At 57.7% G+C, this 23,761-nt stretch overlaps 13 protein-coding genes across 13 annotated transcripts; 6 read left to right on the top strand and 7 right to left on the bottom strand.

Moving 5' to 3' along the window:
* Nucleotides 1–1,140: 1,140 nt before the first annotated feature.
* HETIRDRAFT_435223 (uncharacterized protein) lies at nucleotides 1,141–2,068 on the bottom strand (the record flags this gene model as incomplete). Its single annotated transcript, XM_009550276.1, has 4 exons — nucleotides 1,972–2,068; nucleotides 1,699–1,916; nucleotides 1,591–1,641; nucleotides 1,141–1,501 (listed from the first exon to the last, which is right to left on the bottom strand). Coding segments are annotated over exons 2-4 (594 nt in total), but the record flags the coding sequence as incomplete, so codon positions are not given.
* A 1,750-nt stretch (nucleotides 2,069–3,818) lies between these two features.
* Nucleotides 3,819–7,191, top strand: HETIRDRAFT_453039 (uncharacterized protein; the record flags this gene model as incomplete). Its single annotated transcript, XM_009550275.1, has 13 exons — nucleotides 3,819–3,905; nucleotides 4,052–4,174; nucleotides 4,320–4,449; nucleotides 4,504–4,598; nucleotides 4,630–4,678; nucleotides 4,739–4,841; nucleotides 4,918–5,104; nucleotides 5,392–5,638; nucleotides 5,712–5,957; nucleotides 6,144–6,259; nucleotides 6,392–6,463; nucleotides 6,517–6,786; nucleotides 6,856–7,191. The coding sequence occupies 13 exons, from the start codon at nucleotides 3,819–3,821 to the stop codon at nucleotides 7,189–7,191; spliced, it is 2,061 nt and encodes a 686-aa protein (XP_009548570.1).
* An 80-nt stretch (nucleotides 7,192–7,271) lies between these two features.
* HETIRDRAFT_453038 (uncharacterized protein) lies at nucleotides 7,272–8,669 on the bottom strand (the record flags this gene model as incomplete). The annotated part of the gene is made up of 5 exons (XM_009550274.1): nucleotides 7,272–7,506; nucleotides 7,642–7,711; nucleotides 7,781–7,947; nucleotides 7,992–8,577; nucleotides 8,642–8,669. The coding sequence occupies 5 exons, from the start codon at nucleotides 8,667–8,669 to the stop codon at nucleotides 7,272–7,274; spliced, it is 1,086 nt and encodes a 361-aa protein (XP_009548569.1).
* A 64-nt stretch (nucleotides 8,670–8,733) lies between these two features.
* Nucleotides 8,734–10,541, top strand: HETIRDRAFT_453037 (uncharacterized protein; the record flags this gene model as incomplete). The annotated part of the gene is made up of 4 exons (XM_009550273.1): nucleotides 8,734–9,421; nucleotides 9,892–10,003; nucleotides 10,077–10,171; nucleotides 10,261–10,541. 4 exons carry the CDS (start codon nucleotides 8,734–8,736, stop codon nucleotides 10,539–10,541), a joined length of 1,176 nt encoding a protein of 391 aa, XP_009548568.1.
* Nucleotides 10,542–11,202: 661 nt separating this feature from the next.
* Nucleotides 11,203–11,600, top strand: HETIRDRAFT_103432 (uncharacterized protein; the record flags this gene model as incomplete). The annotated part of the gene is made up of 2 exons (XM_009550272.1): nucleotides 11,203–11,418; nucleotides 11,481–11,600. Coding segments are annotated over 2 exons (336 nt in total), but the record flags the coding sequence as incomplete, so codon positions are not given.
* A 41-nt stretch (nucleotides 11,601–11,641) lies between these two features.
* Nucleotides 11,642–12,434, top strand: HETIRDRAFT_477632 (uncharacterized protein). The gene has a single exon (XM_009550271.1). It carries the CDS (start codon nucleotides 11,670–11,672, stop codon nucleotides 12,159–12,161), a length of 492 nt encoding a protein of 163 aa, XP_009548566.1. The 5' UTR covers nucleotides 11,642–11,669; the 3' UTR covers nucleotides 12,162–12,434.
* Nucleotides 12,435–12,442: 8 nt separating this feature from the next.
* On the bottom strand, nucleotides 12,443–13,520 carry HETIRDRAFT_435222 (uncharacterized protein). Its single transcript, XM_009550270.1, has 5 exons — nucleotides 13,385–13,520; nucleotides 13,125–13,364; nucleotides 12,908–13,062; nucleotides 12,735–12,794; nucleotides 12,443–12,689 (listed from the first exon to the last, which is right to left on the bottom strand). Exons 1-5 carry the CDS (start codon nucleotides 13,404–13,406, stop codon nucleotides 12,465–12,467), a joined length of 702 nt encoding a protein of 233 aa, XP_009548565.1. The 5' UTR covers nucleotides 13,407–13,520; the 3' UTR covers nucleotides 12,443–12,464.
* Nucleotides 13,521–14,736: 1,216 nt separating this feature from the next.
* Nucleotides 14,737–15,820, bottom strand: HETIRDRAFT_477631 (uncharacterized protein; the record flags this gene model as incomplete). Its single annotated transcript, XM_009550269.1, has 3 exons — nucleotides 15,568–15,820; nucleotides 15,102–15,487; nucleotides 14,737–15,038 (listed from the first exon to the last, which is right to left on the bottom strand). Coding segments are annotated over exons 2-3 (405 nt in total), but the record flags the coding sequence as incomplete, so codon positions are not given.
* HETIRDRAFT_477630 (uncharacterized protein) lies at nucleotides 14,888–15,960 on the bottom strand (the record flags this gene model as incomplete). Its single annotated transcript, XM_009550268.1, has 3 exons — nucleotides 14,888–15,038; nucleotides 15,102–15,487; nucleotides 15,568–15,960. One exon carries the CDS (start codon nucleotides 15,958–15,960, stop codon nucleotides 15,670–15,672), a length of 291 nt encoding a protein of 96 aa, XP_009548563.1. The 3' UTR covers nucleotides 14,888–15,038; nucleotides 15,102–15,487; nucleotides 15,568–15,669.
* Nucleotides 15,961–18,007: 2,047 nt separating this feature from the next.
* HETIRDRAFT_171465 (uncharacterized protein) lies at nucleotides 18,008–18,202 on the bottom strand (the record flags this gene model as incomplete). Its single annotated transcript, XM_009550267.1, has 1 exon — nucleotides 18,008–18,202. One exon carries the CDS (start codon nucleotides 18,200–18,202, stop codon nucleotides 18,008–18,010), a length of 195 nt encoding a protein of 64 aa, XP_009548562.1.
* A 1,204-nt stretch (nucleotides 18,203–19,406) lies between these two features.
* On the top strand, nucleotides 19,407–22,321 carry HETIRDRAFT_386535 (uncharacterized protein). Its single transcript, XM_009550265.1, has 8 exons — nucleotides 19,407–19,517; nucleotides 19,606–19,673; nucleotides 19,748–19,902; nucleotides 19,973–20,138; nucleotides 20,211–20,344; nucleotides 20,428–20,636; nucleotides 21,041–21,095; nucleotides 21,878–22,321. The coding sequence occupies exons 1-8, from the start codon at nucleotides 19,515–19,517 to the stop codon at nucleotides 21,946–21,948; spliced, it is 861 nt and encodes a 286-aa protein (XP_009548560.1). The 5' UTR covers nucleotides 19,407–19,514; the 3' UTR covers nucleotides 21,949–22,321.
* On the top strand, nucleotides 22,004–22,216 carry HETIRDRAFT_322947 (uncharacterized protein; the record flags this gene model as incomplete). The annotated part of the gene is made up of 1 exon (XM_009550266.1): nucleotides 22,004–22,216. One exon carries the CDS (start codon nucleotides 22,004–22,006, stop codon nucleotides 22,214–22,216), a length of 213 nt encoding a protein of 70 aa, XP_009548561.1.
* Nucleotides 22,322–23,275: 954 nt separating the features above from the next.
* HETIRDRAFT_322474 (uncharacterized protein) lies at nucleotides 23,276–23,696 on the bottom strand (the record flags this gene model as incomplete). Its single annotated transcript, XM_009550264.1, has 2 exons — nucleotides 23,276–23,396; nucleotides 23,491–23,696. 2 exons carry the CDS (start codon nucleotides 23,694–23,696, stop codon nucleotides 23,276–23,278), a joined length of 327 nt encoding a protein of 108 aa, XP_009548559.1.
* Between the last annotated feature and the right edge of the window lie 65 nt (nucleotides 23,697–23,761).

Below are 23,761 nucleotides of genomic sequence, written 5' to 3'. Positions count from 1 at the left end.
GGAGCGGGGAACTCTGAGGTTGTTTTGATATGTAAGATCACTTCCTGTTCCCCCCCCCCCCGGCAGGGAATGCAAGTATCATGCTACGTACAAAGAACTCACGTTATATCACCAAAATGTCAAATACTATCAATCAATTGCAGTTCTCCTGACCGCTAGACGACAGTGGCAAATCGTGGTAGATGATAGATGTGTTAAGAAAACAAGGTCGTTCGATAGGTCCCCCTCCATAAATATACAATCTTCAAAGTGCCAACGTACATGAATACGGTTACATCCACGCGGCACAGTGAATGTTGCCGACACCCAAGGAAGGGATCTCAAAAAGTGAGCAAGGTAAATCCAAGTACATGATTGGCTGAGCAGACTGAAGAATGGATTTGCTCATTCCACGGTATAATCAAACTCGTCTCCCCCAGCAAGAGAGACATAAAATGAGAGTGGGCACCAGCATGCCCAATGGAGAGATGATGCGGTTCTATGTGAGCTATAACCAGCCCATCTACCGCGATGTGCACACGCGATACCTGTACGCAGGCTTCAAGGTGTAAACTCGGCTTTTCGGGAGCGAGTGAGGCCATGTCTTCTCCCGCCAAAGTCATGCCGACACACCCAGCAACCCGTGATCGAGAAGAGCCTGGCGGTAGCCGGCCGCGTAGCCTCGTTCGTAGCCATCTGCGCACCCCGTTTGGTACGCGCAATCTCGTGCTTCGGGAGAATTCGCCCGCGAACGAAAGGGGCGAATATATGGCGACCAAGCACGCGCACGACGGGGGGTGGGATATTGGCTCCTTACACGAGGGAAGGGTGAATGAGACAACACGGGGGTGGGCGGGACCGATGTAGAAGGGGAAGGAGATGAGGACGGGGAGTAGGAGAGGTATGGCGGCGGTGAAGAGTCGGACCTTGGAGAAGGGGCAAATCGAGAGGTCGATGGAGACGGCGCATAGGAGCGGGCATAGGAAGATGGAGGACTCGGACTTGAGAAAGTGGAGATGGAGCACAGAGAGAGACCTGAGCTCGCGGATCTTTCCCTTGTGGTTTCGTAAAGAGACGCGGTATATTTTTCACACGAATCCCCTATTCGATGACGAGAACAACGTCAGTCTTCGTCCGATCATCAGGGAAATACCCACACACCCGCTTCATCGTCTTCGGACTGCCATGCATATGGTGACTTGGGATGCATCCGATCCTTGTAGGGATGGAGGCAGACTTGAGCCTCCTTCCCTCTCGTAGAAACCTCGCTACATCCCTCCTGAACATCGCCGCATCCCTCTGGCACGTCCAGAAGGCTGTGACAGAAACCAAGGATTGGAGACAAAGCAGAAGGGGTGTACGAAGCGGAGACCAAGTCATCGGATGGGACATTTGGGAAAGGTGGAGGGTTCAGGATATTGGGAAGGTATGGGCGCGCATATGTGGGCATTTGCTCTGGCGGGTGCCATATGGGGCATACCGCCGTGGTATTGCAGAGCGCATCGATGATACGTCCGTGATCCTGCAAATGTGATCACAATATAAGAATAACTTTCGATGTCACAGACCATAATATTTGAGTAGAGCGCATTCAGGCAGTAAAAAACGCACCAATTCGCCGTCGATGCTCTCATCGTCAGACCTTATTAATGTCTCCTCATCCTGTTGGAAAGGGCAGTATTCTATATTCGTTGATACTATGCGCTAAATGACACAAACCTGAATTTGATTCTTTTTGTGTGACCATGGGGGAATAGATCTCTTGTTCGCGGCGAGGGTAGCTTCATATCTCGAAGCTCGAAGCGTTTGCCCTGCAACCTCATTGGTATACAGGTCCAATTTAGCAGCAGGCGAGGTGATCAGATCGTCATAGGACCACGTAGCCAATGCGGAAGTCATCATGTACGAGATCCCTGTCTAAATAATGACAGGATCGACTGATATTACAGCCAAGAGTGAGTGGCAAGAGAAAGTTGGATACGAGAGACGCACATTGTCTTTGGTTTATATCCCATGGCGCTACATATGCTGTATTGTCTTCGACGCTTTGCCCCGTATCGCTCATTTGTCTTGTTGTCGACGCTTGGATGATGTGGCCCGCTTAGACGCGACGCGCCACCATGCAGCACCGTGCCACAGAACGCATTGGTATCACGTGCGCGACAAAGCAACGGGCCCAGGCAGCCCGCTGCTTTGTTCTCGACGTACTTCCAACGCCGAGATATATGGCTTGTTCTCTTTTATGGCGGACCTCTTGATGCCAGATAGTCCGTGTATGCGGGATGCGAAGATATGAGTAGGTCAGCTCAGGCATGGCAAGTTGGGACTTCTCGGATGTAAACGACAGATGTCGACTCTGAGGCCTTGAGGGTGGAGCGTGCTTGATGCCCGGAGTGAGGTTATTATAGCAGAGTCCAGCCATCATGTATATCGGTGAGCACGATCACTTAAACAATCATCAGGGCCAAAAGAAATCTTGCCTCTCATGTGGTCGTCGAACAGAACAGTCTCTAGGTGTACATACAGGGATCGCAAGCGGCGGTCCGGATTAAAGGTTAGACAAGCCCCATAACAGAATATTTCGCAATCCACCAGACCCTAGGTCCATACGAATAGGAGGAAATAGCCTATAGCGCCCTTCACCTCGTTTAGGAATACAGGCCGATCGATTAGACTTCACGGTACAAGTAAAACGAACTCGGGGATAGCCACCAAACGGAGGTTCCGAAGTAGGACTCTCACGAAGAATGTGCACCTCTCGAATGAGGATTAGAGTGCACCACTGCGGAGCGCGTCATCGAACCCTAGCATGATAACCTTCTGCGTCTGCTGACCGCTCTTGTAGGTGGGAGATCACCTGGTGACTGTGGGCAGCCAGTAGGGCTTGCGAGGTGACCGCCGTTTAGAACGCCTGCCATCCGCCAACTCCAGGTACCCACTGAGCATGACCCTCGAACGTCTATCCACCGCAGTAAGTATACTTGTCTAAGCTTAAGCAACATTACACGTAAGTACGTGGCCATTCTCCCACACGTTTTGTGAAACCTGAACTTACAAACTGTTCGGTCCCTCTCGGATCCCGCAAAAAGCCAATCACGCACCAACCTTCTGCGCAGAAACGGCGGCCGCCAGAGGCACCGAGCTCAAGTCGCCGCCTTCGAGATCTTGATGCCCACAATCCAGTACGATACAACCGAGTCGAAAGACATGCGGAGGCGCTTCCGTAGATGCTTCGCTGCTGTCCACATCCGGCCATCCGCGTCTGTCTAAGTTCGAATTCTGAATCTGCACCACTGTTCGCTCGATGCGGGGCCACAATGCGGCACGGTGCAGGTGTTAGTTTGCCAACAGCCGAGATCCAGCTAGGCAAGGTGATACTTGGGGCCGTCGCTACTGGATGTTATTGGACGCGTGGCCGCCTAAGTGATCCAGGTAAGCAAACCGGTACGCCCAACGTGAGTAGAGTTTACTCCGCGATCGCGATAGGAGCCGATGCGTGTGCGATCGAGTTGCATGATGGCTTAAATCTAGATATAGCACTAGACGTCTCTGGAGGAGGGGTGGTGACCACGGAAATGAACGAAGTCAATGAGTCTCCCTCAGCATCGGTCATGATCGGAGCAGACTGTTTCGTCTGCATTTCAACCGACCTGAATCAAACCAAATCGACTCGGATTCTTCAGGCGCAAAGGTTTGTTTGATCCCGTCGCCAGATATCCGTTCCCTATTATCCCTGACCGGTCAGCACTGTCCTTACCCGACTCATATTCTGCCCGGCTTATGTATGATACAAGGCGACAGTGCTATGGTCCACGCAGCGAACAGCGTCGACACAATGAATGTTGGATATGCAAGCGTGCAAGCAAGCCGGAGCGGAACACGCGCGCGATGCACAGCGCGGCGCGCGGATCTTCCGTCTGAACGCGGTAAGTGTGAGCAGTACGTATCATATGGCTGTCTTGTGCAAGCGCGCCCTAACATGACATGCGCCGTGCGATGCCGACGTGCTCCGCGGGTATCACTCCACCTACATATGCACCCGCTGCTCACCTTCGCCCCTCGATTCCCACAGGCCGAAAAGAACGAGGAAAAGCGCAAGCTGGGCCCCTGGTCGCTCACGACCCGGAACCGCCGGCCCCGCTCGAAAGCATTATTAGGGACGTGCGACGAAAAAGGAGCGACGATCCATGCCTCGGTACTACATATGGTCATATCAAGCTCCCAAAAGAGCTGGACAGAGAGCGACAACGAGCCACGCACTGGCAAGAATGCGACGCACATGAACAGCGACGGACATGCACATTAAAGCGAGGAATCGTGGCATCGCATCGCGCGATCAGCGGAGGGACCCCCCTGCATCTTCTCCGCGTGCTCCTTCCGCCCCGATCGTCTCTTTAGCTGTCCTATTCCATCCAAAGCCACCAGACCGTCCGCCGCGCAGTTACCGCATGGACAACAGTGGAAGAGACAGTAAGCAGAGTACCCACACCGACTGTACAGCAATACATTGACGCGCGTTGACAGAACCGTGCCGCTACCTCGACGTTTTTACACCACGAGGGAAGCCGAACCGCCCTTCTCGATACAAACTACATGACATGCCGGCAGCGGCGTCAACCGTGATATACGATCCACCTCCCTTTTTTCCAGGAAAACGCACCATTTGCTGTCCCCGGGCCCGGTGTTGACCCGAGTGACGGTCTCGCATCGCGTTACCGACGTACACGCCAGTGTACAAATGGCAATCGACGCTCCCTAGGCGAGATCGAATCGCGCGGAAGGGGCGATCCCCCGCGCGCAGATAGGCAGGTGGGGAACGGGGTCGCCTTCTGGGGCTGGGTGCACTCCACGAACCAACAGGGGTCGGTTTCCATCGGTCACAGATGGCACGCGGGGCGGTAGAGCGCCATCTGGTGACACGGGCGTGCACTTTGGCAGATGCCTCTGCGCGCGAGCCCTCTCGCCATGTGTGTTCACGCGCGATCTGATGCCCGGCAAGGGCGTGGCCGCTTCCCATAAACCTGTGCCACCAAAATGCAGACACGCGATTGTGCTTGTGGAGAACGCGCCGGAAGAGGAGAGAGAGGAGGTCGTCGATTGCTGCTCCGGGTTACATCACGGGCAGGTAATAGCCACAGCGGGCCCTGAAAGCCTCAAGCTAGGTTTGAGGCTGTGTCCATGCCTGAAGCTTCCGCGTTCGCGCCACCCGTTTGAATGCCGGTCGAAGATGGAGATGCAGTGCGCAAACAGAGGTGAGGGTGCCGGCTCGGCGGTACGGTCGCATACCCATGGCATAGCGTGAGTGAATGCTGTTTCCGCGCACCCGTATATGGACAAAGGACGTCTTTCATTGCGCTGATCTGGGCTCCATCTCACTCGCGCCTGCGATCGCGAGCGCCTGTTTGGCCACAGCCCCCAGGAGACATCGACCGACGAGCCCTGCAAGTCGCGCCGCCCGGATCTGCGCACACGGGGCCCGAGTCGCACGACGGACGCTGCGCGTGTTTTGATGGGGGAGTCACTGTCCCGTCGCTCGGGTTCGCTCGGGCTTCGAAGATGAGATGGACATCGGATGACGTGCGGATCGAGCACCGCGTCGGACCGCATTGCACCGTGTCGTGCCGATCGCTCGTCAGTTTCGATGACACGCCGGGTGCCCGTACGTTAAGCGCCCGGCGCGTGGGCCGTATTCGCTCGCTCGTCGCGTCAAAGTCCGAACTCCGCACGTGGAGGCGGAGACACGCCGTCGACGTCAATGACGAGGAAGCCCGGAGAAGATAGAGGACAGAAGGCGCAGGGACAAGAAGGCAGACGGGGGTCCGCGCAGACGAAGCACGCCGCATCCGAGGTCGACCTTGATCTCCGGCTCCCGAGCTCCGAAATGAAAACAATAACAACCATAATAAAGCCAAGCGCGCAGTCGGGCGCCAAAGGACCAATGGAGCACGAACGACGCGAAGCGAAGACGAAGACAGCGCGTTCGTCATGCAGCCTCCCAGAGCATGACGCGCAGAACCACGGAGCAGAAGAGATGCGCCAAGGCGCGGAACGGGACAGACGATCTTCTCTGCAGCCTCGATGCCGAGTACATAACGGATTCCAGAACGCGAAGCACCCGCAGAGAACCACGCCCACAATGAAATGACATGAACGTATACCGGCAGACCGTGGATCGCGCATCACGTCTACATCGCGAATCCCGCGCGCCATCAACGGACGTCACGTGTCGTCGCGCTTCGCGCTTCAGGAAGAGACGGAAGCGGCGAGCAGATACACGCAGGTACGTCGGCGCGCGGGCTAGCAGCGCGGGATGCGGGCGCTCTCTTTTGATAGATGACCGGGCGTGCTGCGCGACGGGTCGAGGGTCTGCCGCACGCGCCAAGCACTCGCGCATCGACGCTAACGTGATCAGCTCGGTGCCAACGAAGGCGCGGTGGAGCGCGAGGCGGCGCACAGCGAGAACAGGCAAGCGCGCTCGATCGACGTCCATCCACGCGCGAGAACGCGAATGCACTCACGCTCGGTCGCTTCTGGTAGGGGCGTGCCAATGCGTCATCCTCTGCGCGCGATCTGCAGTCCCCGCGCCCACGACGTCTGGCCGATCACCACTCGCAGGACAGCCGGAGCACAAGCCGGGACCTCTCGCAAACAACGTACCCGCGAGCGCTCGACGAACGACCGCCACGCTCGCACCCACCCACATACCAGGCGCTGTCCAATCGGAACGCGTTCCCAGAGCCTTTTTCCAAGGACGTCCGAGCGCCTCTGGAGCAGCGGTACGCGCCCAAAAGGGCAGCAATGCGCACGGTGCACGAAGCACCCTCGAGAAGGATGCGGTTCTCGCGCCTCCGCGCCGCGCCCCTTCGACGCCTCTAGCACGCGATGGACTGGACGCAAATTGGATCGCGTCGACGGCTGGGGCACCGCCAGCTCCACGCCGGACAACCCGAGCTGAACGACAGCACACCGAGGAGCCGCGAGCGGGCCCGCGCACGACTCCGGAAGTCCGGGCGGAGCCCCGCACTCCATGTCCATCGGGCGGCGAAGCGGAAGCCCCGCGCGCGCATGGGAAGAGAAGAGAGAGGATGCGCTGGCTGGCAGGGCATCATACTCCCGACGTTCGCGTCGACGTCGACGTCAATCCCAATCCAACCCAATCCAATCCGACTCGATTCGATTCGGTCCAATCCAATCCAATCCGACTCGATTTGATTCTGACGCGTCGCACCCACGACGTTCCGGGAGTATCGAGTTCGAGCGCGCGTCGCGCGCGGAGCGGTGCTCGAGGGGGATCAGAGATCTGTTTTCCGACCGCAAGAACCGATCGGGGGTCCAGAGATCAAGGGATGCGGCGACAGCAGCGACGGCGGCAACAGACGCGGCACGAGGATAGAGCCCAGGGATCTATAATGGGCGGAAACGCGATCGCGAGCCGGCGCTCGTTCGGGCTCGTGGGACCATTGTTGTTGTGCACAGCGCACGAACGCGCGCTCGAGTCTCGGAGCAGCAGAAACGACGCCTTGAGACCTGAGAACGAAGACAGCGTGCGACAATCGGATACTTTTTATGGTGTTTCTGCCTCCGTACTCACCCCATCGTCCCCCCTTCCCAGAAACGACACCCAAAAAAATCAGACGAGCCTATTTGCACGCACGCACGCACGCAGAGCGTCTCAGACTCGCCTCGAAACGCGCTCGAGCCGCCCGAAGCGACGTGCTCGCCGCGCCAGCATCTCAAGGACACCGCGTCGGCTCCAGAGCCTCGCTGTACGCGTCTAGCCTATGGAGTGACAGGCACGAACGAGCGCAGACACCGCCGCCAAGGGGTTTGCGGCCCAGACCGAGGGACTGGGGGCTGCGCGCGAGCCTGATGTCATTGCCGCGCCACGGTGCCCTGGGTAGATCCAGCCCGCTCCACTGTGCTCTGCCCTGTTCTGTCATTTTCTGTGCCGCGGCCTGAGGTCCCGTCCTGCATGCGGCGCAAAGCGGAATGAATAAATAAACGCGACGCACGCACGATGGAAGCGCGTAAACACGAGCGAAGCTGAGGGCGAGGGGAGCGCTCCTCCGTCGTCGTCGTCGTCGTCGTCGTCGTATGCATTTCCAAATGAAGACGCGGGCAGACGGGGGCGGGCGTGGACCGTGTCGGGTCGGTCGATCGGTCGGGTGTGCGATCGAGAGGGAAAGAAAGAAGAGAAGGGGAGGCGAGAGAAGAGAAGAGAAGAGAAGGGCGGGCGAGGTGCCGTGATGGCACCCAAACCGGCCAGCCAGCCAGCCAGCCAGCCAGCCAGGCAAAAGTCAGCACCCAAGAGACTCGGCCCCACACCCCGGGAGCCATAAATAGCGTCCGAGTCGACACGCATAGAAGGCAGACGACACTGACGCGTGCGCGTCTTTGTTTGTTCGAAGAACGGGAAGCGAACGGCGAGCGGCGGAAGAGAGACGGACGGACGGACGGACGGATGGATGGACGGATGGATGGAAGGCGGAAGGGTGACGACATCGATCGTGCGTGCAGCGATCGTGCGACCCGCTAACGACCCGCGACCCGCTCTGGGCCCGCGTCGGGAGCTGCGCGTCGGCGTGAAGTTCCGAGTTGCTGCGTTCCGTGCGACGCGCCTGTCGCGCCCGTCGCGTCCCTGCCATTTTGCGTCATGCCGCACCACGCCGCGCCACGCCGCGCCACGCCATGCCACGCCATGCCACGCCACGTCCTGTCCTGTCCTGTCGCGGCGCGTCGCGTGCCTTCCCTGTCATGCCATGCCGTCTCGCGTCGCGTCGCGTCGTGTCGTGTCGTACGCGCCTACCCACGGTCCCTACCCTCTTGCCGCCCACGCGCTCCGACAACCGCGTCGCTGAACAACAGACAGACAGCGACAGCCGTCCCAACAACAACCGACGACGCGCGGAGGCCGATCTCGACAGATCTCGACGTGCGTCCGGCACGCCCGCCGCCCGTCCCGTCGCCCGTCCCGTCGCCGTCGCCGTCGCCGTCGCCGCCGCCGCGCTACGCGACACGTCATGTCGTCTCGCGGTGGGTACGGCACGAGCGCACGCTATTGGCAGACGCGAGCCGCCGCAAGCCAGCCGCAACCAGATCGCCGTCCATGTCCCGCGGCGACCTGGCTCGCGCAAAGAAACACCGAGGGCGCACGACCCGGCGTGGACGCCCCGTGTCTTCCGAGTACAATACAATCGTTCTCGCCGACGCAAGCAAGCCTTCGCGATCGCGCGCACGCAGCCCGCAAAAGGGGGCTGGGGTCCACGAAGGCAACGAAGCGGGACGCGCTGCGGGGGGCGTAGTGTCCCAAAAAGCCGACGTGCAGGGCTGCTTAGACAGTATTTCTGGGCTGCGGGCTGCGGGCTGCTGCCAGAGATCCCGAGCGGCGTGGCGGATCTCGCGGACCGATCGCGTTCGACATGGCGCTGCTACCGTAGTAGCAGTATCTAGTAGCATAAAGTAGCATGCACGGATGCCGCGCGCGCTGTCCGGGATCTGGAGATAAGCGACGTGGGTCCGCGAGAAGCAAGACCAGCAAGAAGCGGAACAAAAAAAGAGGCACGCGCTGTCACGGGCCGACGCGACGTTGGACGATTGAAACGGATGGCAGCACGGTCTAGTACGATAGCTCCGTTTCGCAGGTGCTCCATATTGCGATCGGAATCGGCGGCGGCGCGGCAGGTATATTCCAAGCGGTCGGTGAACAACGCGGCGAAATGAAACGAAACGAAGCGGGGGTGAATGAAGATCGAGATGGCGAAGCGGCGGTGGAAGATTGATGGGCGACGATGAATCGATGATGATGATGATGGGGGGGGTTGATGTTGCTGATGGCGGTGATGGAGATGGCGGTGATGGAGATGCGGCGACGCGAGGGGGCGTGTGTATGTAAAACGCGCACGGCGCCATCAGGAATATCAGGAATCAGGGATATCAGGAATCAGGAATCTGAGAATCGCACGAAGGCGGGCTCGGAGATGCGGTCGAGCCGTGATGCTGATCGTGACATCGCGTGCGTGCGTGCGTACGTACGGTTGGCGGTAGTCTCCGTGGCTGGCCTTGCACAGAAGAAAGTCGTTCTGTGTACAAGTTGGCAGGCAGGCAGGGCAGCTCCCGCAGTGCATGGACCCGAGCGGGGGGGCGAGCGGGGGAGGAGCAGAAGCGAGATGGGGGACGGCGGGTGCGGGTGCGGGTGGGTGCCCGATATGGCATGTGAGGGAGCGTTGTTTGGACGGGGTTGATCCTGCCGGTGGTGGGGACGGGTTCGGTCCGCTTGCGCAGCGACTGATCTCGCGGACTGGATCGGGCGGAGGGGGCTGAGAGGAGAAGCGGGAGGGAAGCCGAAGCCGAAGCCGAAGCGGGGGAAGGCGCGAGGGAAGGCGCGAGGGAAGGCGCGAGGGAAGCAGGAGCAGGAGCAGCAGCAGCAGCAGGAGGGACCGGACAGGCAGACGCGTGTCCGGATTCGGTATAAAGTGGCCGATAGGTACGGAAAGACCCTCTCGAGGCGGGGCCGTGTGCCGGGGCGCGGGGCGGGGCTACTGAGGGGCAGCTTCCGTATATGAGCGTTTTCTGTCATGGCATGGCTGGATGGAGATCGCAGCGAGCGATCTGGCGGCACGAGGCGACGGCCCTGGCCCCTGCCCTATAAAGCTGCTGCAGCCCTCCACGCACTGCTGTACCTACCTACAGTCGCTCGCAATGCACCAGTACAACCTCCGCCCCGTCGCTGCCCCGTCCCCCGACCACCCCCACCGCCCAGACCCCTACCCCAGCTACGACTCCACCCCGTCCCCCGCACACCTCCCCCCCATCCAGCACCCGTCCCCCTCCGCCCCCGCACACCACCCCCGCCCCATCTCCCCGAGCAGCCTCCCAAGTGCGTCGCGCCGCGCCGCGCCTTCCTTGTCCGCTGACCCCCGCCCCACCACAGATCTCGACGTTTCGGCCCACCCCCCCGCCCCCCGCAACTACCCGCCCCCGCCCACCGGCCACGAGCTCATGCGCCTCTTCCCCCCGCCCCCGCCCGACCGCTACTCACTCCTCAAGCCTGGCCCCACCAGCGTCTACTTTTACCACCAGGAGCGCGCCTTCTTCGCCCTCCCCGGCAAGGAGGTCGTTCGCCTCCGCATCGACTCGGACTTTGAGCATCCCTCGCGGCCCCCCTACTCCCCGCAGTATCATTCCATGCCGCCCCCGCCCCCGCCATCACACCAGCAGCAGCAGCAGCAGCAGCAGCAACAACAACAGCAGCAACCACAACATACGCAATCACATCAGCAGTCCGCCCAGATGCACCCACAGCAATCCCCATATTCGCTCCGCTCGCATCCGGACGCGATGCCCCCGCCGCCCCCGCCCCATCCCCACTCGCAGCAGCGCGCCATGCACTCGCCCCCGGGCTACCCCCACATGGCCATGCACGACGCACCCCCGCCCCCAGTGAGTAGCCTCCGCGAACGATAACCCCAGCCGTGGCTGACGCGCGACTTTTCCGACCCCAGAACGATCGTCGCGCGGACGAGGCGATGGGCGAGCCCGACGAGGCGTGGCGCCGCCCGATGCCGTACGCTGAGCGGCGGCGCGCGGGCAAACACACAAAGCGCGTCGTCGTCAAGGCGTGATCCCGTCCCCTCCCGCCCCGCCCCGCCCCGCCTCACGCGACGCCCCCACTCGGCCAGCGCGCGCAACACATGAACACGCGCCCTCTGACCGCCCCTGTCCCGTTCCTCGTATCATCGCCACCAACGCCTAGACTTGTCCGCGCTTTCCGTTTCCGTCCCGTGTCTGTACTTACACCCGTCTCCCCATCTGTGTCTTTATCCCGTCTGTCTGTCGTCTGCCGTCTGCCGTCTTGCTTACCCGCTTGCTTACTCACTACCATCACTACTGCCATTTGCTGTCCATCGTCTTTTGCGTCTCCGTGCCCGCCGCCTGTCCGTCCGTCCGTCTGTTTTTTTTCCCCGCCTCGCATCGCTCCGTTCTCCGGCTTTCACCCTTGTCGCCATCGCCATTTTCTTCATGTCGTCGTATTCAACGCCCGCGTTCACGTCCACGCCAAACCTGCTGTATCATCTCTCTCTCCCTCGTCTCTCTCTTTACCTCTCACCTCCCGAGCACGTGTCCCACCACCCACGCGCCGACTCGCACACATAAACACATCACACATGACTGTACGTATATAAAGTATACAACGTAGTTTGGTGCTGCTTGCATGCTTGCATATATATATATACCACGACACTGCGCGACTCTCGGGAAACAAAAACGGAGCGGGAGCGGATGGTCATGGGGATGCTGGTTTCGGGCGTCTTGGGTCGGCCGAGTCGAGCTCGGGACGCGGGACGCGAGACGCGAGGCGCGATCTGGTGGTGGTGATGCTGGCGGTGATCATGGCGGTGGACAGTGGCGGTGGCCAGTGGCGATGGCCAGAGGTGGTGGCGCGACGGAGATGATGTGCGGCCGCGGTGTGCGGCGGCGGTGGGTGGCTATGTGTGGTGGGTGGCTATGTGTGGTGGGCGTCTATATAGGCCTATATGTAATGTGCGGTATGCGGTATGCGGGCGGCTAGGGACAGCTGGGTGCGGGCGATCACGATCGGGCGGGCCGGTGTGGTGCCGGTCGGCGTCGGTCGGCGTGTGTCTGTGGCGGGCCGTGGCGGGCCGACGGCGGGCTCTCGTGGGCTCTGGTGTTCGGTGCGCTGCTGGTGCTGTCTGTGCCGAGCGTTCGACGCTGGATGCTCGAGAGCCTGTACGTACGTAGGTATGTAGGTAGGTAGGTACTATCTGGCTAGGATGAAGCCTATCCTCGCGCTCATCCTCGTCGCAAGGCACCGCGAGCGATCGCCCGCCATTGGCAAGTCACATTAGCGTCGGCCTGTGTAAGTCTGTCATATGCTAGTCATATTCGCCAGGCTGGGCGGGAGGAGCACCGATGCTGGTACTGTGCTGGGGGCCACTTGCTTGCATATGCAACGCACATGGGTGCACATGCGCGCACAGAAGCGGATCGCGGTGCATTGCCGAGGGTCGGCCGCCGGCGTTCGCAGGTCTGTCGTCGTCCGGTCGTCGATACTACGATAGCTCGCTGCGCACCTGCGTACGCTGGGCTACACCATTAGCGCTGCATTAAGCAGGCGCCTTGGATACGGCGAGCATGGTGTGGTGGGCGGTGGCAGCCGAGCACCACTGAGCAGTGGCCGGTCGTGGGACTGGGGCATGTACGCGTTCGTAGAGGAGCTGGCGGGCTGTCTGCCTTGTATATAGTGCGGAACGGACACGCGGTGTGCGGTTCTGCAGTGGTGGCGGAGACGGAGACGGAGAGGGCGGCTGCTAGGCGCGATCGGGCAGGTTCTTTGTTCGCTGCTTGGTGGATCGTGCGAACCGGATCTGGTGATCCTCAGGGCGACCGTCACTCGCGCGTGCGGGCATTTCGAATTGCGGCGGGACATCGAACAACCATGCAGCGGCCCGCCGCGACGCGGCGCGACGCGAGGTTATGTTATGTTATGTTATGTTATTAAATAACGAGCGATGTTTTTGACGGGCGAGACGCGCTTGCGCGGGTTCCGGATCTGCAGCGCGCGCGAGATCGTTCAGCCAGAGGGGGTGAGGTGAGGTGCCCAGAGGTGCTCGGTGCGCAGAATAAAAGGGCGGCGTATTTGAGTTTGGCATTACCTCTGCGGGAACGTGGGGCGGCCGAGGCGTGGCGGGGCTCACCGACTGGAGCACGGAACACAAAAAGAAGGGAGATCGAGGACGTGGGTCTCTGGCGGAAATGAGTTGCGTGACTCGCGCGATCGCAACCCGCGAGCATCTCCGTCTGCGCGGCCGGCGCTTGGTGCGCGCCGACCGCCCCAGGGAGGAACGATGCAAATGAGGTGGAGACGGAGGTGTCGTCGAGCCTGATGCGTACGCGATGCCAGTTGCCGGCTCGGGATCAGATTCCGCTCTCTGCTAATACGTATTGTCGCGCTGCTGATTGTGCGGCGGGTGTGTACCGCGCGCTATTAGGCGGCGTGCACGCGTGGATCGATCGCAGGTAATTTGTGCGCGATGACATCGAGCGCCGTGAGTATCGTACGCGAGCGAGTACTAGGTAGGAAGCAAAGCCAAATTGTCTTCTCAGCGGATCAAAACAGCGGTGGCCACCGAGCGCGCCAGCTCTACTAGTTCGTCGCCACGACCCTTCCGTCCTGTCAATCAACTGCGCTATTCTGGTTCGTACGTGGGAGGGCATCAGACAGCCAGATAGACCGGCGCCGCGCGAGATCAGACATGTCAGACTGTGCGATGTCAAACGTGGTCGCTGTTTCTCGTTGGGCGCCCAGCCCCAAGGACAGGTGCTAGCAGGCAAAGATAGGTGTGAATAGGCAAAACAGGCGTGATAGATGACGGTTTGCGTGATGTGCGTCGACGTGGGAGCAACGTGATGATCATGTCACTGTCGGAAGGCACCACCGAGGCCCCGAGCAGGCAGGACCTTGGAAGCATTTTGAAGTTGGGCGCCCAGCGTCAATGGAGCAGAGCAACGTTGGGCCGCAGGCGTCACGCGTCCGACTGGGGCTCCCGGCCCTCCATAAATACGCACGCTGCGTGCTGCCTGTCAAACCACCGCGCCGTCCTGCGTGCCGAGATGCGGACAGCCAGTGCTCCCGGATGGTCGGGGCAGTGGGATCAAATGATCACGCGCAGCGCGCGAATCCCCACAGCGGCACGCGCGGCAGACGACAGAGCCTACAAGACCTAGATGCGAATATACACGCAAGCGATCTGTTTGATCTGATACAATCCGCCGTTCCCTGGCAGACGACCTGTGGGCTCGCGCTCCCACCGAGTTCGGCAATCTAGCTGAGGAGTTTGGTTGGTAGTAGCCGGGTTGCCGCGGCGCCGCGGCGGGCGAGAGCTCCGCGCGGGAAATTTTGGGACGCGATATGGGCATGAAGGTACGTGGGCGCCAGCACGCGTCACCGCCCTTCCCTGATGCGGTTGGTGCGGGGTGTGCATACATGGACCCACAAGCGTTATCCCCGACCGCGGCGAGACGGGTAGCACCATTCCTCGCTTAGGACAAAGTTATTGAGCTCGAGAAGATAATGATGACAGTTATGTACGCGGGACACGCACCTGACTGCGCGCGCGCACCCCGATCGATGACCGAACCCGAAGCCCGTCGAGCGTGATGCAAGACGGAGCGCTGGAGATGGTGCATAGGCGCGCGATATGGCATCGCGTCCCACCCCGAGACTCTGCTTCGGCGACAGGTATGTGCGCGCCTGAGTCATAGGATGCGCGGTCGTTGGAAGGAGTCGCGCGTGCAGGTCACGTAGGCAGCGGCCTCTTCGTTTCGACTGAATTACTGTGCCCTTGATGCAGCGCGAATGTATTGCGAGGATCAGGGGATCTTCTTTTCCTGATGGTATGCTCGGGAGCCGAGAGGGCGTCGCAGGCCGGTCCCAAGAAAGTAGTATCACGAGCGGTCTTCCACCAAGCCTAGAAGCGTACTATACTGACTTGGTGCAGAGTCCGATCGGGGTATCGAATGCACCGTAATCAGACTTTTCACGACGTCTGGTAAAGGGGGTATACGTACGATGCAGATCTTCTCGCCGCTGGCGCTGCATTCTGTTATGCAATGCGTGGCATGTGTCTTCCAGGGGCTCCGCGACGCAGAAGAGTGTACTGTGCCTGTCTGTCAGCATGTCACAGCGTCAAATCGCAGCCGCGAGCAGGAAGTGTCGTTTCTTGCGGTTCCTTGTTGTCGTTGGGCTGGCGAAGGCGCAAGCACATATTGAGCGACGTCGCTGCAGCCCAGCGACGAGTTGCAACGGGAGAAGGGGATCGACCAAGAAGCTCGGTCCCAGTCCCCGTTGTGTTCGGTGGATGTCGTGCGGACTTTATGTCTTCGTATACTAAGCTCCAAGCGCTGACGTTGGCATTGGCAATACAATATCGAAGATAATAGAGAGTACATATCTAGTGTCATCGGCTCACTCGGGTTCTCTGCAAGGCTGTGCGTAGAGCGGGCCGTTGAAGGGGTAAATCGTTAAAGCTGGGCTGCTCGAGCCAATCAGAATACATCCAGATGCCCACGGTTATCGCGATGGGAGATGGAGACGATTCGGAGGTAGAGCGAAGGCGTTTGGAAGTCAGAACGTTTGCGAGATCGAAGTCGGATCAAGATCACACAGGCGACAGATGTCATCTATCCCCGAGAGTAAGGTAAGGGCAAAGAAGAGCCTGGAAGAGCGTGCGGTGCCTAGATGGGTGTAAGGGCTTACCTACAACTGTTACAAAGATCGGTACGAAACATCGGCGAATTCATAGAACAGCCTGCTGCGCTGCGGCGTTGGCCAGTTCGACTCGTCTAGAGGAGTGATATGAAGATCTGCGGTACCAATAGAAGAAACAGAGTGTGCACACCGTTTCGTGGTGCGTTGTTTCCCCAGTAGGTCTGGCTCGCAAGACGACACGTAAACGTGTCATTGTATACAAATATGGCCGTGCTGGAGGGAAGATTATCACGAGGTTATACATGGACGGATTTGATCTGGCTGTGCGGCTTGCGTGAGGGCCAAACTCACCTGTACGGGTGAACCTGTGCCAAATGTGTGCGCAGTTTCGCCGCTCAGCCGAATCAGGTGAATGTGGAGGCCTGGCAGGGAAATCAGGAGTGCCTGTGGTGACGGTGATAAACAGCAGCCCGCCTTCCTTTCTCATAGATCCAGCGCCACCAATTCGTCGCAGGGACTACATGTCCGCATGTATGTGGACTGATGGGGAAAGAGCGCACCGGCGCGAAGGCGGGATCCTATCAAAGAAGGTTGCATGTGAGCTCGGTACGGGATGACGCCCATCGACGCGTGACGAATTCATGCATCGCGGCTCGCATTCGCATTGCGACACGGAACTCCACAGTAATGGGATGATTGCGATCTATAGCCTCGAAGTGCATGTTTGTCCGGATGTTCTGGTATCAGATTCATGTGCAAGGTTCATGGCATGCGGCCAACATGCCACATATGGCACGACGTGTCAGTTGGCAGGGCGTGATGCACATGTTTTAAAAATAAGCCAGCAAGATGTCAAGAGCGACGGGAAGCGCGAATATGGAAGAATTGAACCTGATGGACTTGAATCGCAGACTGCTTGACTTCTGCGTGCACATGGTCTCGCGCAGAAAGCCGACTGTTGCTTCAGGCCTTCAGGCCTGAAGGCCGGAAACGGTAACCAGGCAGAGTTTCCCACCTATCACCGGATCCGGACCCGAGGGGGAGGTGCGAAACGCGCCTCAGGAAGATCGAGGAGCGTTGGGAGCAGGAAGAGGGGAGATGGCCGAGAGGAGATGAGGGGCGTCGTCGATTCGTCATCATGCGTCGCATGCAATCGTGGTGGTAAATGCCTGCCTAGGGCGATACCGCTAGCGCGCGAGAACATGAACTTCTCATGGTGAGAGAATCAGCATCTTTGCTGCGCGAGGATGTTGAGGTAAAAATGAGGCAAGCAGGCTATATACTCACCATTTTGTCAGTGCTGATACAGGAAATAGAATTCGTGTGCCGGGATTGGTGGTTCGACCTCTTGTCATAGATCAAAGCGACGATTGTAAATAGGCATGATGTCGCATACACCTACGATGTCGGAGATTGTTCGGGGAAAGGAGTGGAGAACCCGGATCAAACAGAGTCCGGTGGGGACCCACATAAACGTGTGCATTGAGGAGTCGACGTGAACAGACTTTCCCCTTCCATAATGTGGACCTACGAAGAATGTTGAGCTTAAGCGCTCAAACCTGTTCGAGTTAAAGATAGGTACTTTTCAACAATGAGGAATGATTATGATTAGCAGCAGTTAGCTTAAATGAGATCGACCCTGCAATGTCGTGACGATAGACTACAGTCCGCATTTGTGATTAGGAGGACCAAAAGCCTGTAATCTAGGATCAGTTAACCTCCTGCTTTGACATAGGCGCACTGAAATTTACATACGCTTGATGTGCTGTCATCAAGCTGGTTTGACAAGTAAGGCTTTGCTTATCCTAATGACCTGATGGACGTAATGAAGCTGTCTATATCAAGAAGGTCGAGGCATGCCGGTAAGAATAAGGTTACAATCCAGATGAGAAACCTGGTTTGACACCGCTTGATGGAGATGGAGATGGACAGAACAATGAGCAACAAAGCTGCCGAGGGCGCCGCGGTCGGCGCCGCAATGCAGTGCGCAGGCATCGTCAGTCAAGCAATAAGGCGACGTTTCGAGTTTCTGAGGCCGGCTTGTCCGGTCAAGGTAAATGAAACAGGATTTGATAGACCCTGAGAGAAGAAGCGGTGATGAATGTACAAGAGAACATCTTCGAAACGTACCTGTCCAACCCAGGGCCGTCCCACAGGACAAGGTTCGGATATAAGTAGAGAGCGAAGTCGACAGGCCGTAAGTTACCGTAGAATTGGAAATGAGTGAACCATCCAAGAAAGTCCAAGAGCGATGTGAAGCGCAGATGAAAACGCGAAGGGGTATAGATAACAGGTTAACGACACGCTAGCAAGAAGTAAGACGGAACGACATACCGATAAAACTCCTGCCAAAAGCCCCGGTTCTAGCCTAGCCTGTCGTGTGAAGCAATATACTTGGATAGTGATCTGTCGTCGGATGCCGGACGGAGAATGTATGGAGTAAAGAAGATTGGTGGCAGAGGGCGAGATGCGAAGTTCGTGCATGCATCATGTTTAGCTAGAAGAGTCATGTTATGTTCGAACGCTATCAGAGGGAGACTGAACACGAATAGACTCGAACAGTTCTACCGAAGGGACATTTCAGGCCCGACAGGTTATTTCTCAGGCCACCAGCTCTAGCTTGTGAATGGCAAGCTGAGAGGACTTTATCAAGGCCTCGACCACTCTGGATTCCCATAGTAGATTCGGGGTGTGTAGTTGTTCCCGAGGAAGGCATAGAAGCAAAGAAGAGGCAGAGCTTCCTGAATGTCGTCTTGATAGCATCGAACGACGTTACGGGCCGATGTCATCTTTACATTGCAGATGAAGGTTTATAAGTTGCACAGGAAAATTTGACAATTTCAAAACAAAGACATCGGATTTCAGAAAACAAAAAATTTCACGAGATACAGGCTCAAGACGAGGGTGAACTCAACGCCTGTCAATGCCACGTCCGAGCAAGCACAGAGATCCATGATGATCTTGACACAAGCCAAAGAAGCACAAAGGCATCAGAGAAAGTAGGACCAAGCTGCAGTCTTCAAGCTTCAGGATTGAGAGGAGTGCTGTGTGGCGTTGGGCCAGCTTGAAGACGGCGAGGTGGAAAATGAAAAGCAACGAAAGTGCAACGAATGTAAGCAAATGACAGTAAGCCAGATTAAGACTCCGCGACTGTGCGTGCCGGATCGTGCCGCTTATCGACATGCCTGCGTCCACCATCGCCTCGACTGCGAGCAAGCCAGTGAACTTCTCCATCTCCTGCTCAGTGTTCGTTTGCGCACTCGTCACTCTCGCCATTTGCCTTATTGCAAAAACCTACACCAACATCATGGTATGAACCTTCAACATATGCCGAGAACGATTAGCATCTCACACACGCCCGCGGGCGCTCACTTCTGCCCTGGCTTCGCTTGATCAAGTCCAAGACAAGCAAGCGATCCGCCGAGGAGGAGAAGATCCTGCAATTCTGTGGCATAACAGGCTCATCGTATGTCCGCTTCAATCAATTCGAACCACTCTGAATATCCGAGCCTGATCGGCGTTCCTGTGCGATGTGCGCAGGATGGCGCACGCAAAGCGCTACCTCGACAAGTACAAGCGCGTAGACATTGCGGTGGATGCGTACTACAGCGAGGGTGCTGCTGCCGCATCGCTCGCGCGGCCACGGAACGAACCATCATCGAGCAAGCTTGGTCAGCTGTTTGACCGGTACAAGGGTGTGTACGATATTTATCCACACACGCTTCCATGATCCTAAACTCGATGCATGTGCCAATGGGGACGAAGACACGGATGGCGATAATATCACTGTGGATGGGACGCTCAAGCTCTGCGAAGACCTCGGCGTTGACCCTGAAGACGTCGTGCTGCTCGCCGTAGCATACGAGCTCAAATCGCCACGCATGGCTGAGTGGACGCGCAAGGGTTGGATTGAAGGCTGGAAAAATGTCAAGTGCGTGATTGCTCAGCTCATCACCCTCTATGTTCTTGAGTTGCTGCCAGCTTACTACCAGCCCGAATTCAGTGCAGACACGACAGCGACGATGAAGACGGCGCTGCTGCGCCTACGGGACAAACTTGGATCCGATGCGCCATACTTTCACCAAGTATATGCTTATACGTTCGATTTCGCGCGTGCGGAGGGCCAGCGGAGCCTCAGTGCGCCCCTTCCTCCCATATCTTATCTTTGCTTCTCATCGTTGACATTTCCATGTCTTTATCTGTTGGGATCGGTCTCACAGGTCTCGAGACAGCGCAAGGATTTTGGGCGCTCCTTCTCCCGCACGGTCTGCGAGGCGGCGCGCTGACCCACATAATCCCGCGGGACACCGATGGCGACGATGGTATGCGCGGATACGAGGAGGGATGGAGGGAGGAATATACGAGTTGGTGGTTTGAGTTCCTCACCGAGCGGGGGGGTAAAGGGGTCAGCAAGGATACGTGGATGATGGTGCGTATCTTCCTTACCCTTACCCTTCTCCCTGCTACACGCTGCTCCGCGCGTTCCGTCGATTCTGCCGATCTCACCCGCTTGCTTGCTTGTCGAACGATCTTCTATCGCAACCTTGATCTGGGTTGATGAACCAAACTAACCGAACGACGCCACCGCAATCCGTAAACACCCTTGCACGATGGGCGCTGAACGTGAATATGGGTGTGGGAATATGGTATGGACTCAATCATATGCATTCAACTCCACCCCGCTGTTCTCGCCTCTTGCTCGATTTCGCTCTCGACCTCGAACCCTGGACCACACCTGTACCTTGGGACATTCCGTGGGAACCTCGCTCGGATCCTCGGTCACGGCATTCGGTGCGCCCTCTCGTGTCTGGCTTCGCGCATGCACACGCACAGTTTTTGGACTTCGTGCGCACAATCGATGCGCAGTTCGAGAAGTATGATCTAGAGGGTGAGTCATCCTCGCTTCCCTTACTCTCGCTCTTTCCGTCTTGTCCTCTCTCGAACTACACATTCTCGTTGCGCGCTCGTGTTCGCATTCTTTTGAATCTCCATGCTGCTTGCCTCGGAGTTGCGTGCAACTCCATGGTTTTCATCGTCGTTGGGCGCACGACGGGGTTCGACAGTCGTACCTCGCTACATCGCCTCGGGACTCCGTTCCCGGTACCACTTGCTCGTTTCGTCCGTCTCTAGCTTCCTGCCCTTCCAACTTTGTTATTAAGCTTCGTTTCGATCATCATCACCACCCCAATCTATGCGCTCTCCCGCGCCCATCGTGCGTCACCGGGTGGCTACCTTCCTTTCTGATTCGACCTCCTTGGCTTATCGCATTCGTACACCCCTTTCGTCCCTTGCTTCCTCATCGCGTCCCCTTCTCTCTCATGCTTCCTTTCCTTCAGGACATTACCTTCCACCTTCTGTCCTTCTCTTCGTTTCTTTCTTACCGCCTTCTTTCATCCATTCCAATCTCAGCTCCCCTCTTCCTCCCCCTTTGCCCTATTTCGAGTGCTCGTGTTCCTGCTTGCTGCCAGACCGGATGAATGACTGTCCAACTGACTTATAAACAATCACGATCGTGATGCTGACTCATGGGGAGGGGGATTCCTATTTTTTCCCTGCCCTCCTCGCATTTGGCGCTCGCGAAAATCTGCCATCGTCCTACCGGCAACATGTGCTCTGCACACCTCACGCCGTGTAGACCATTGCTGACTCCCTTCCTCGCTTTTTTCTCAGCCGCGTGGCCTTCGACAATAGACGACTTCGTCGAGTGGGCAAAGGAGCGGTTGGCGTCCAGGACCGCGTGAGGCGTTCGCATTGATCAGGCGTTGGTGACATGTGGCAGTTTCGGGCGAGGCCTGGATGCGCCCTGTGCGTGGCGTTGGCTGCTACATGTCAAATCAAGTACATACGTGTTGTACCAGGAAGGTTGTAGGCTTAGAGGGCCGTACATTTCTGATCGCGGCGAAGTGTCACATTCGTCGGTTCGACATCCTTTGCGCATCCTGCTTGTACATTTGTCTGTCTTCGTGTGGCTTGGTTCGTTTCGGTTCATTTCATTCCATCTTAGTGTAATAAGTTCTCTGTCACCCTCGCCATCGTCGTCTCGTCGCTGTTATTGCACTTATTTAGTAGTCACTGGCTGTTGTATAAATGAAACCAAGGATCGGTACTGCGGCGAGCACTATGGATATCTTGCATAAAAGCGGTTAGACAGCGGTGGACTCTTCACATGTTCTCGTCTTCATAGACAGCAAGTCCAATGTACATTCATAGCTGGCAGCAAGCAAGTTTATTGATAGAATACACTAGGGCCAGGCAGGCTGTGCGCATCTCCTCCTAAAAGGAGAAGGAGAAGGAGAAGGATGATCCTTTCATCCAGAGTGTCATGTCCCCCCATCGTTCGCACGAGCATTCAAAGTTGCGAAGTCCTTAGTTCGCACAATCAGACCCTCGAAAGCACGGACAGCACGTACGTACGTGCCACATGCAGACGCATAACTGTATGGAGTGCATGCCGGACTGCGGGATTGCCGGGCTGCTGGGGCCCGCCCAAGTGGAAACATCGGCCTGACAGCAGGTCACCTCAACTGTCATGCACCTTTGTACGACGATGACCCGGAGTCTTCGATTCTGTTGGAGGTGATTGCTTGATCAGTGTCATAAGACTTCGTAGAGAAGGACATTAAAGCCGGTGCTCAGAGCATCGCTGCGCTGCACCGCGCCTAGAAGATCGAACGGTCGAACTTCGTTGTACGTCCATGGCTATAATAGGTTGCTTGGGTTCGGCGTTTCACGGTCGGGGCGCGTGCAGGACGTCACACGGCGGATAAAGGCAGCAAGTAAACGCATCATCTGGATTGTATGCGGCGTGTTGCGTGATATACGTGTGGTGTATGATCGGAAGGAGGCGCAGGACGTGATTAACTGAAATGGGTCGGAGTGGAATGGAAGGATGCGTTTCACACGCAGAGTGCGGTAGATGACACTCGATGACGAATGGAGAGGAACGAGAGGGACGAGAAGGACGCCGGGACCAGTGGCGAAGGGATCGTCGCGTTCTCAGGCGGGAAAACCTTGATTGGATGATGATGTGGATTACGGCGGCGGGTGCAGTTGGAGGAGTTGGAACGGTCAGGGAGAGAAGGCAGGGATCAAGGACGGCAGGAACGGGGAGTCCTGGGTCGTTGAAAGGCGTAACGCGCCAGCACCGGGGGACGCAGCTGCTGCAGCGGCCATCACACGCGTGGCATCACTTTGTTTTCCCACCGGGTGGTCCATTTCGTGTCGGTCATTTTATTGACTCAAAGAATGCGAGAAAGCCATGGGAAATAGATAAAAAGGCTTACGCTGGTCCAGTGCGAACCACAGATTGGTTACCGTCGTCTGCGATCCATAAGATGTCGAGGTATGTGCTCGCGGACGTGAGACCAAACGACTGACTGAGCGCATCCTGGATCGATTTGCGGATCCGGAGCGGGTCTGTCGTTGGAGGGGACAGCGAGAAGAGGATATAGTGGTATGTTTGAGGGAGAGGGAAAGGGCTGTGACCCATGTTTTGTTTTGGCTTTTGTGGTGCGAAATGAGCAAGGAAAAGTTGGAAATTCAGCCGATGATAGG

This window comes from Heterobasidion irregulare, assembly GCF_000320585.1.
Source record: "Heterobasidion irregulare TC 32-1 unplaced genomic scaffold scaffold_07, whole genome shotgun sequence".
In the NCBI taxonomy this organism is placed as follows: Eukaryota; Fungi; Basidiomycota; class Agaricomycetes; order Russulales; family Bondarzewiaceae; genus Heterobasidion; species Heterobasidion irregulare.
This window is presented reverse-complemented; position numbering and strand designations above follow the sequence as displayed.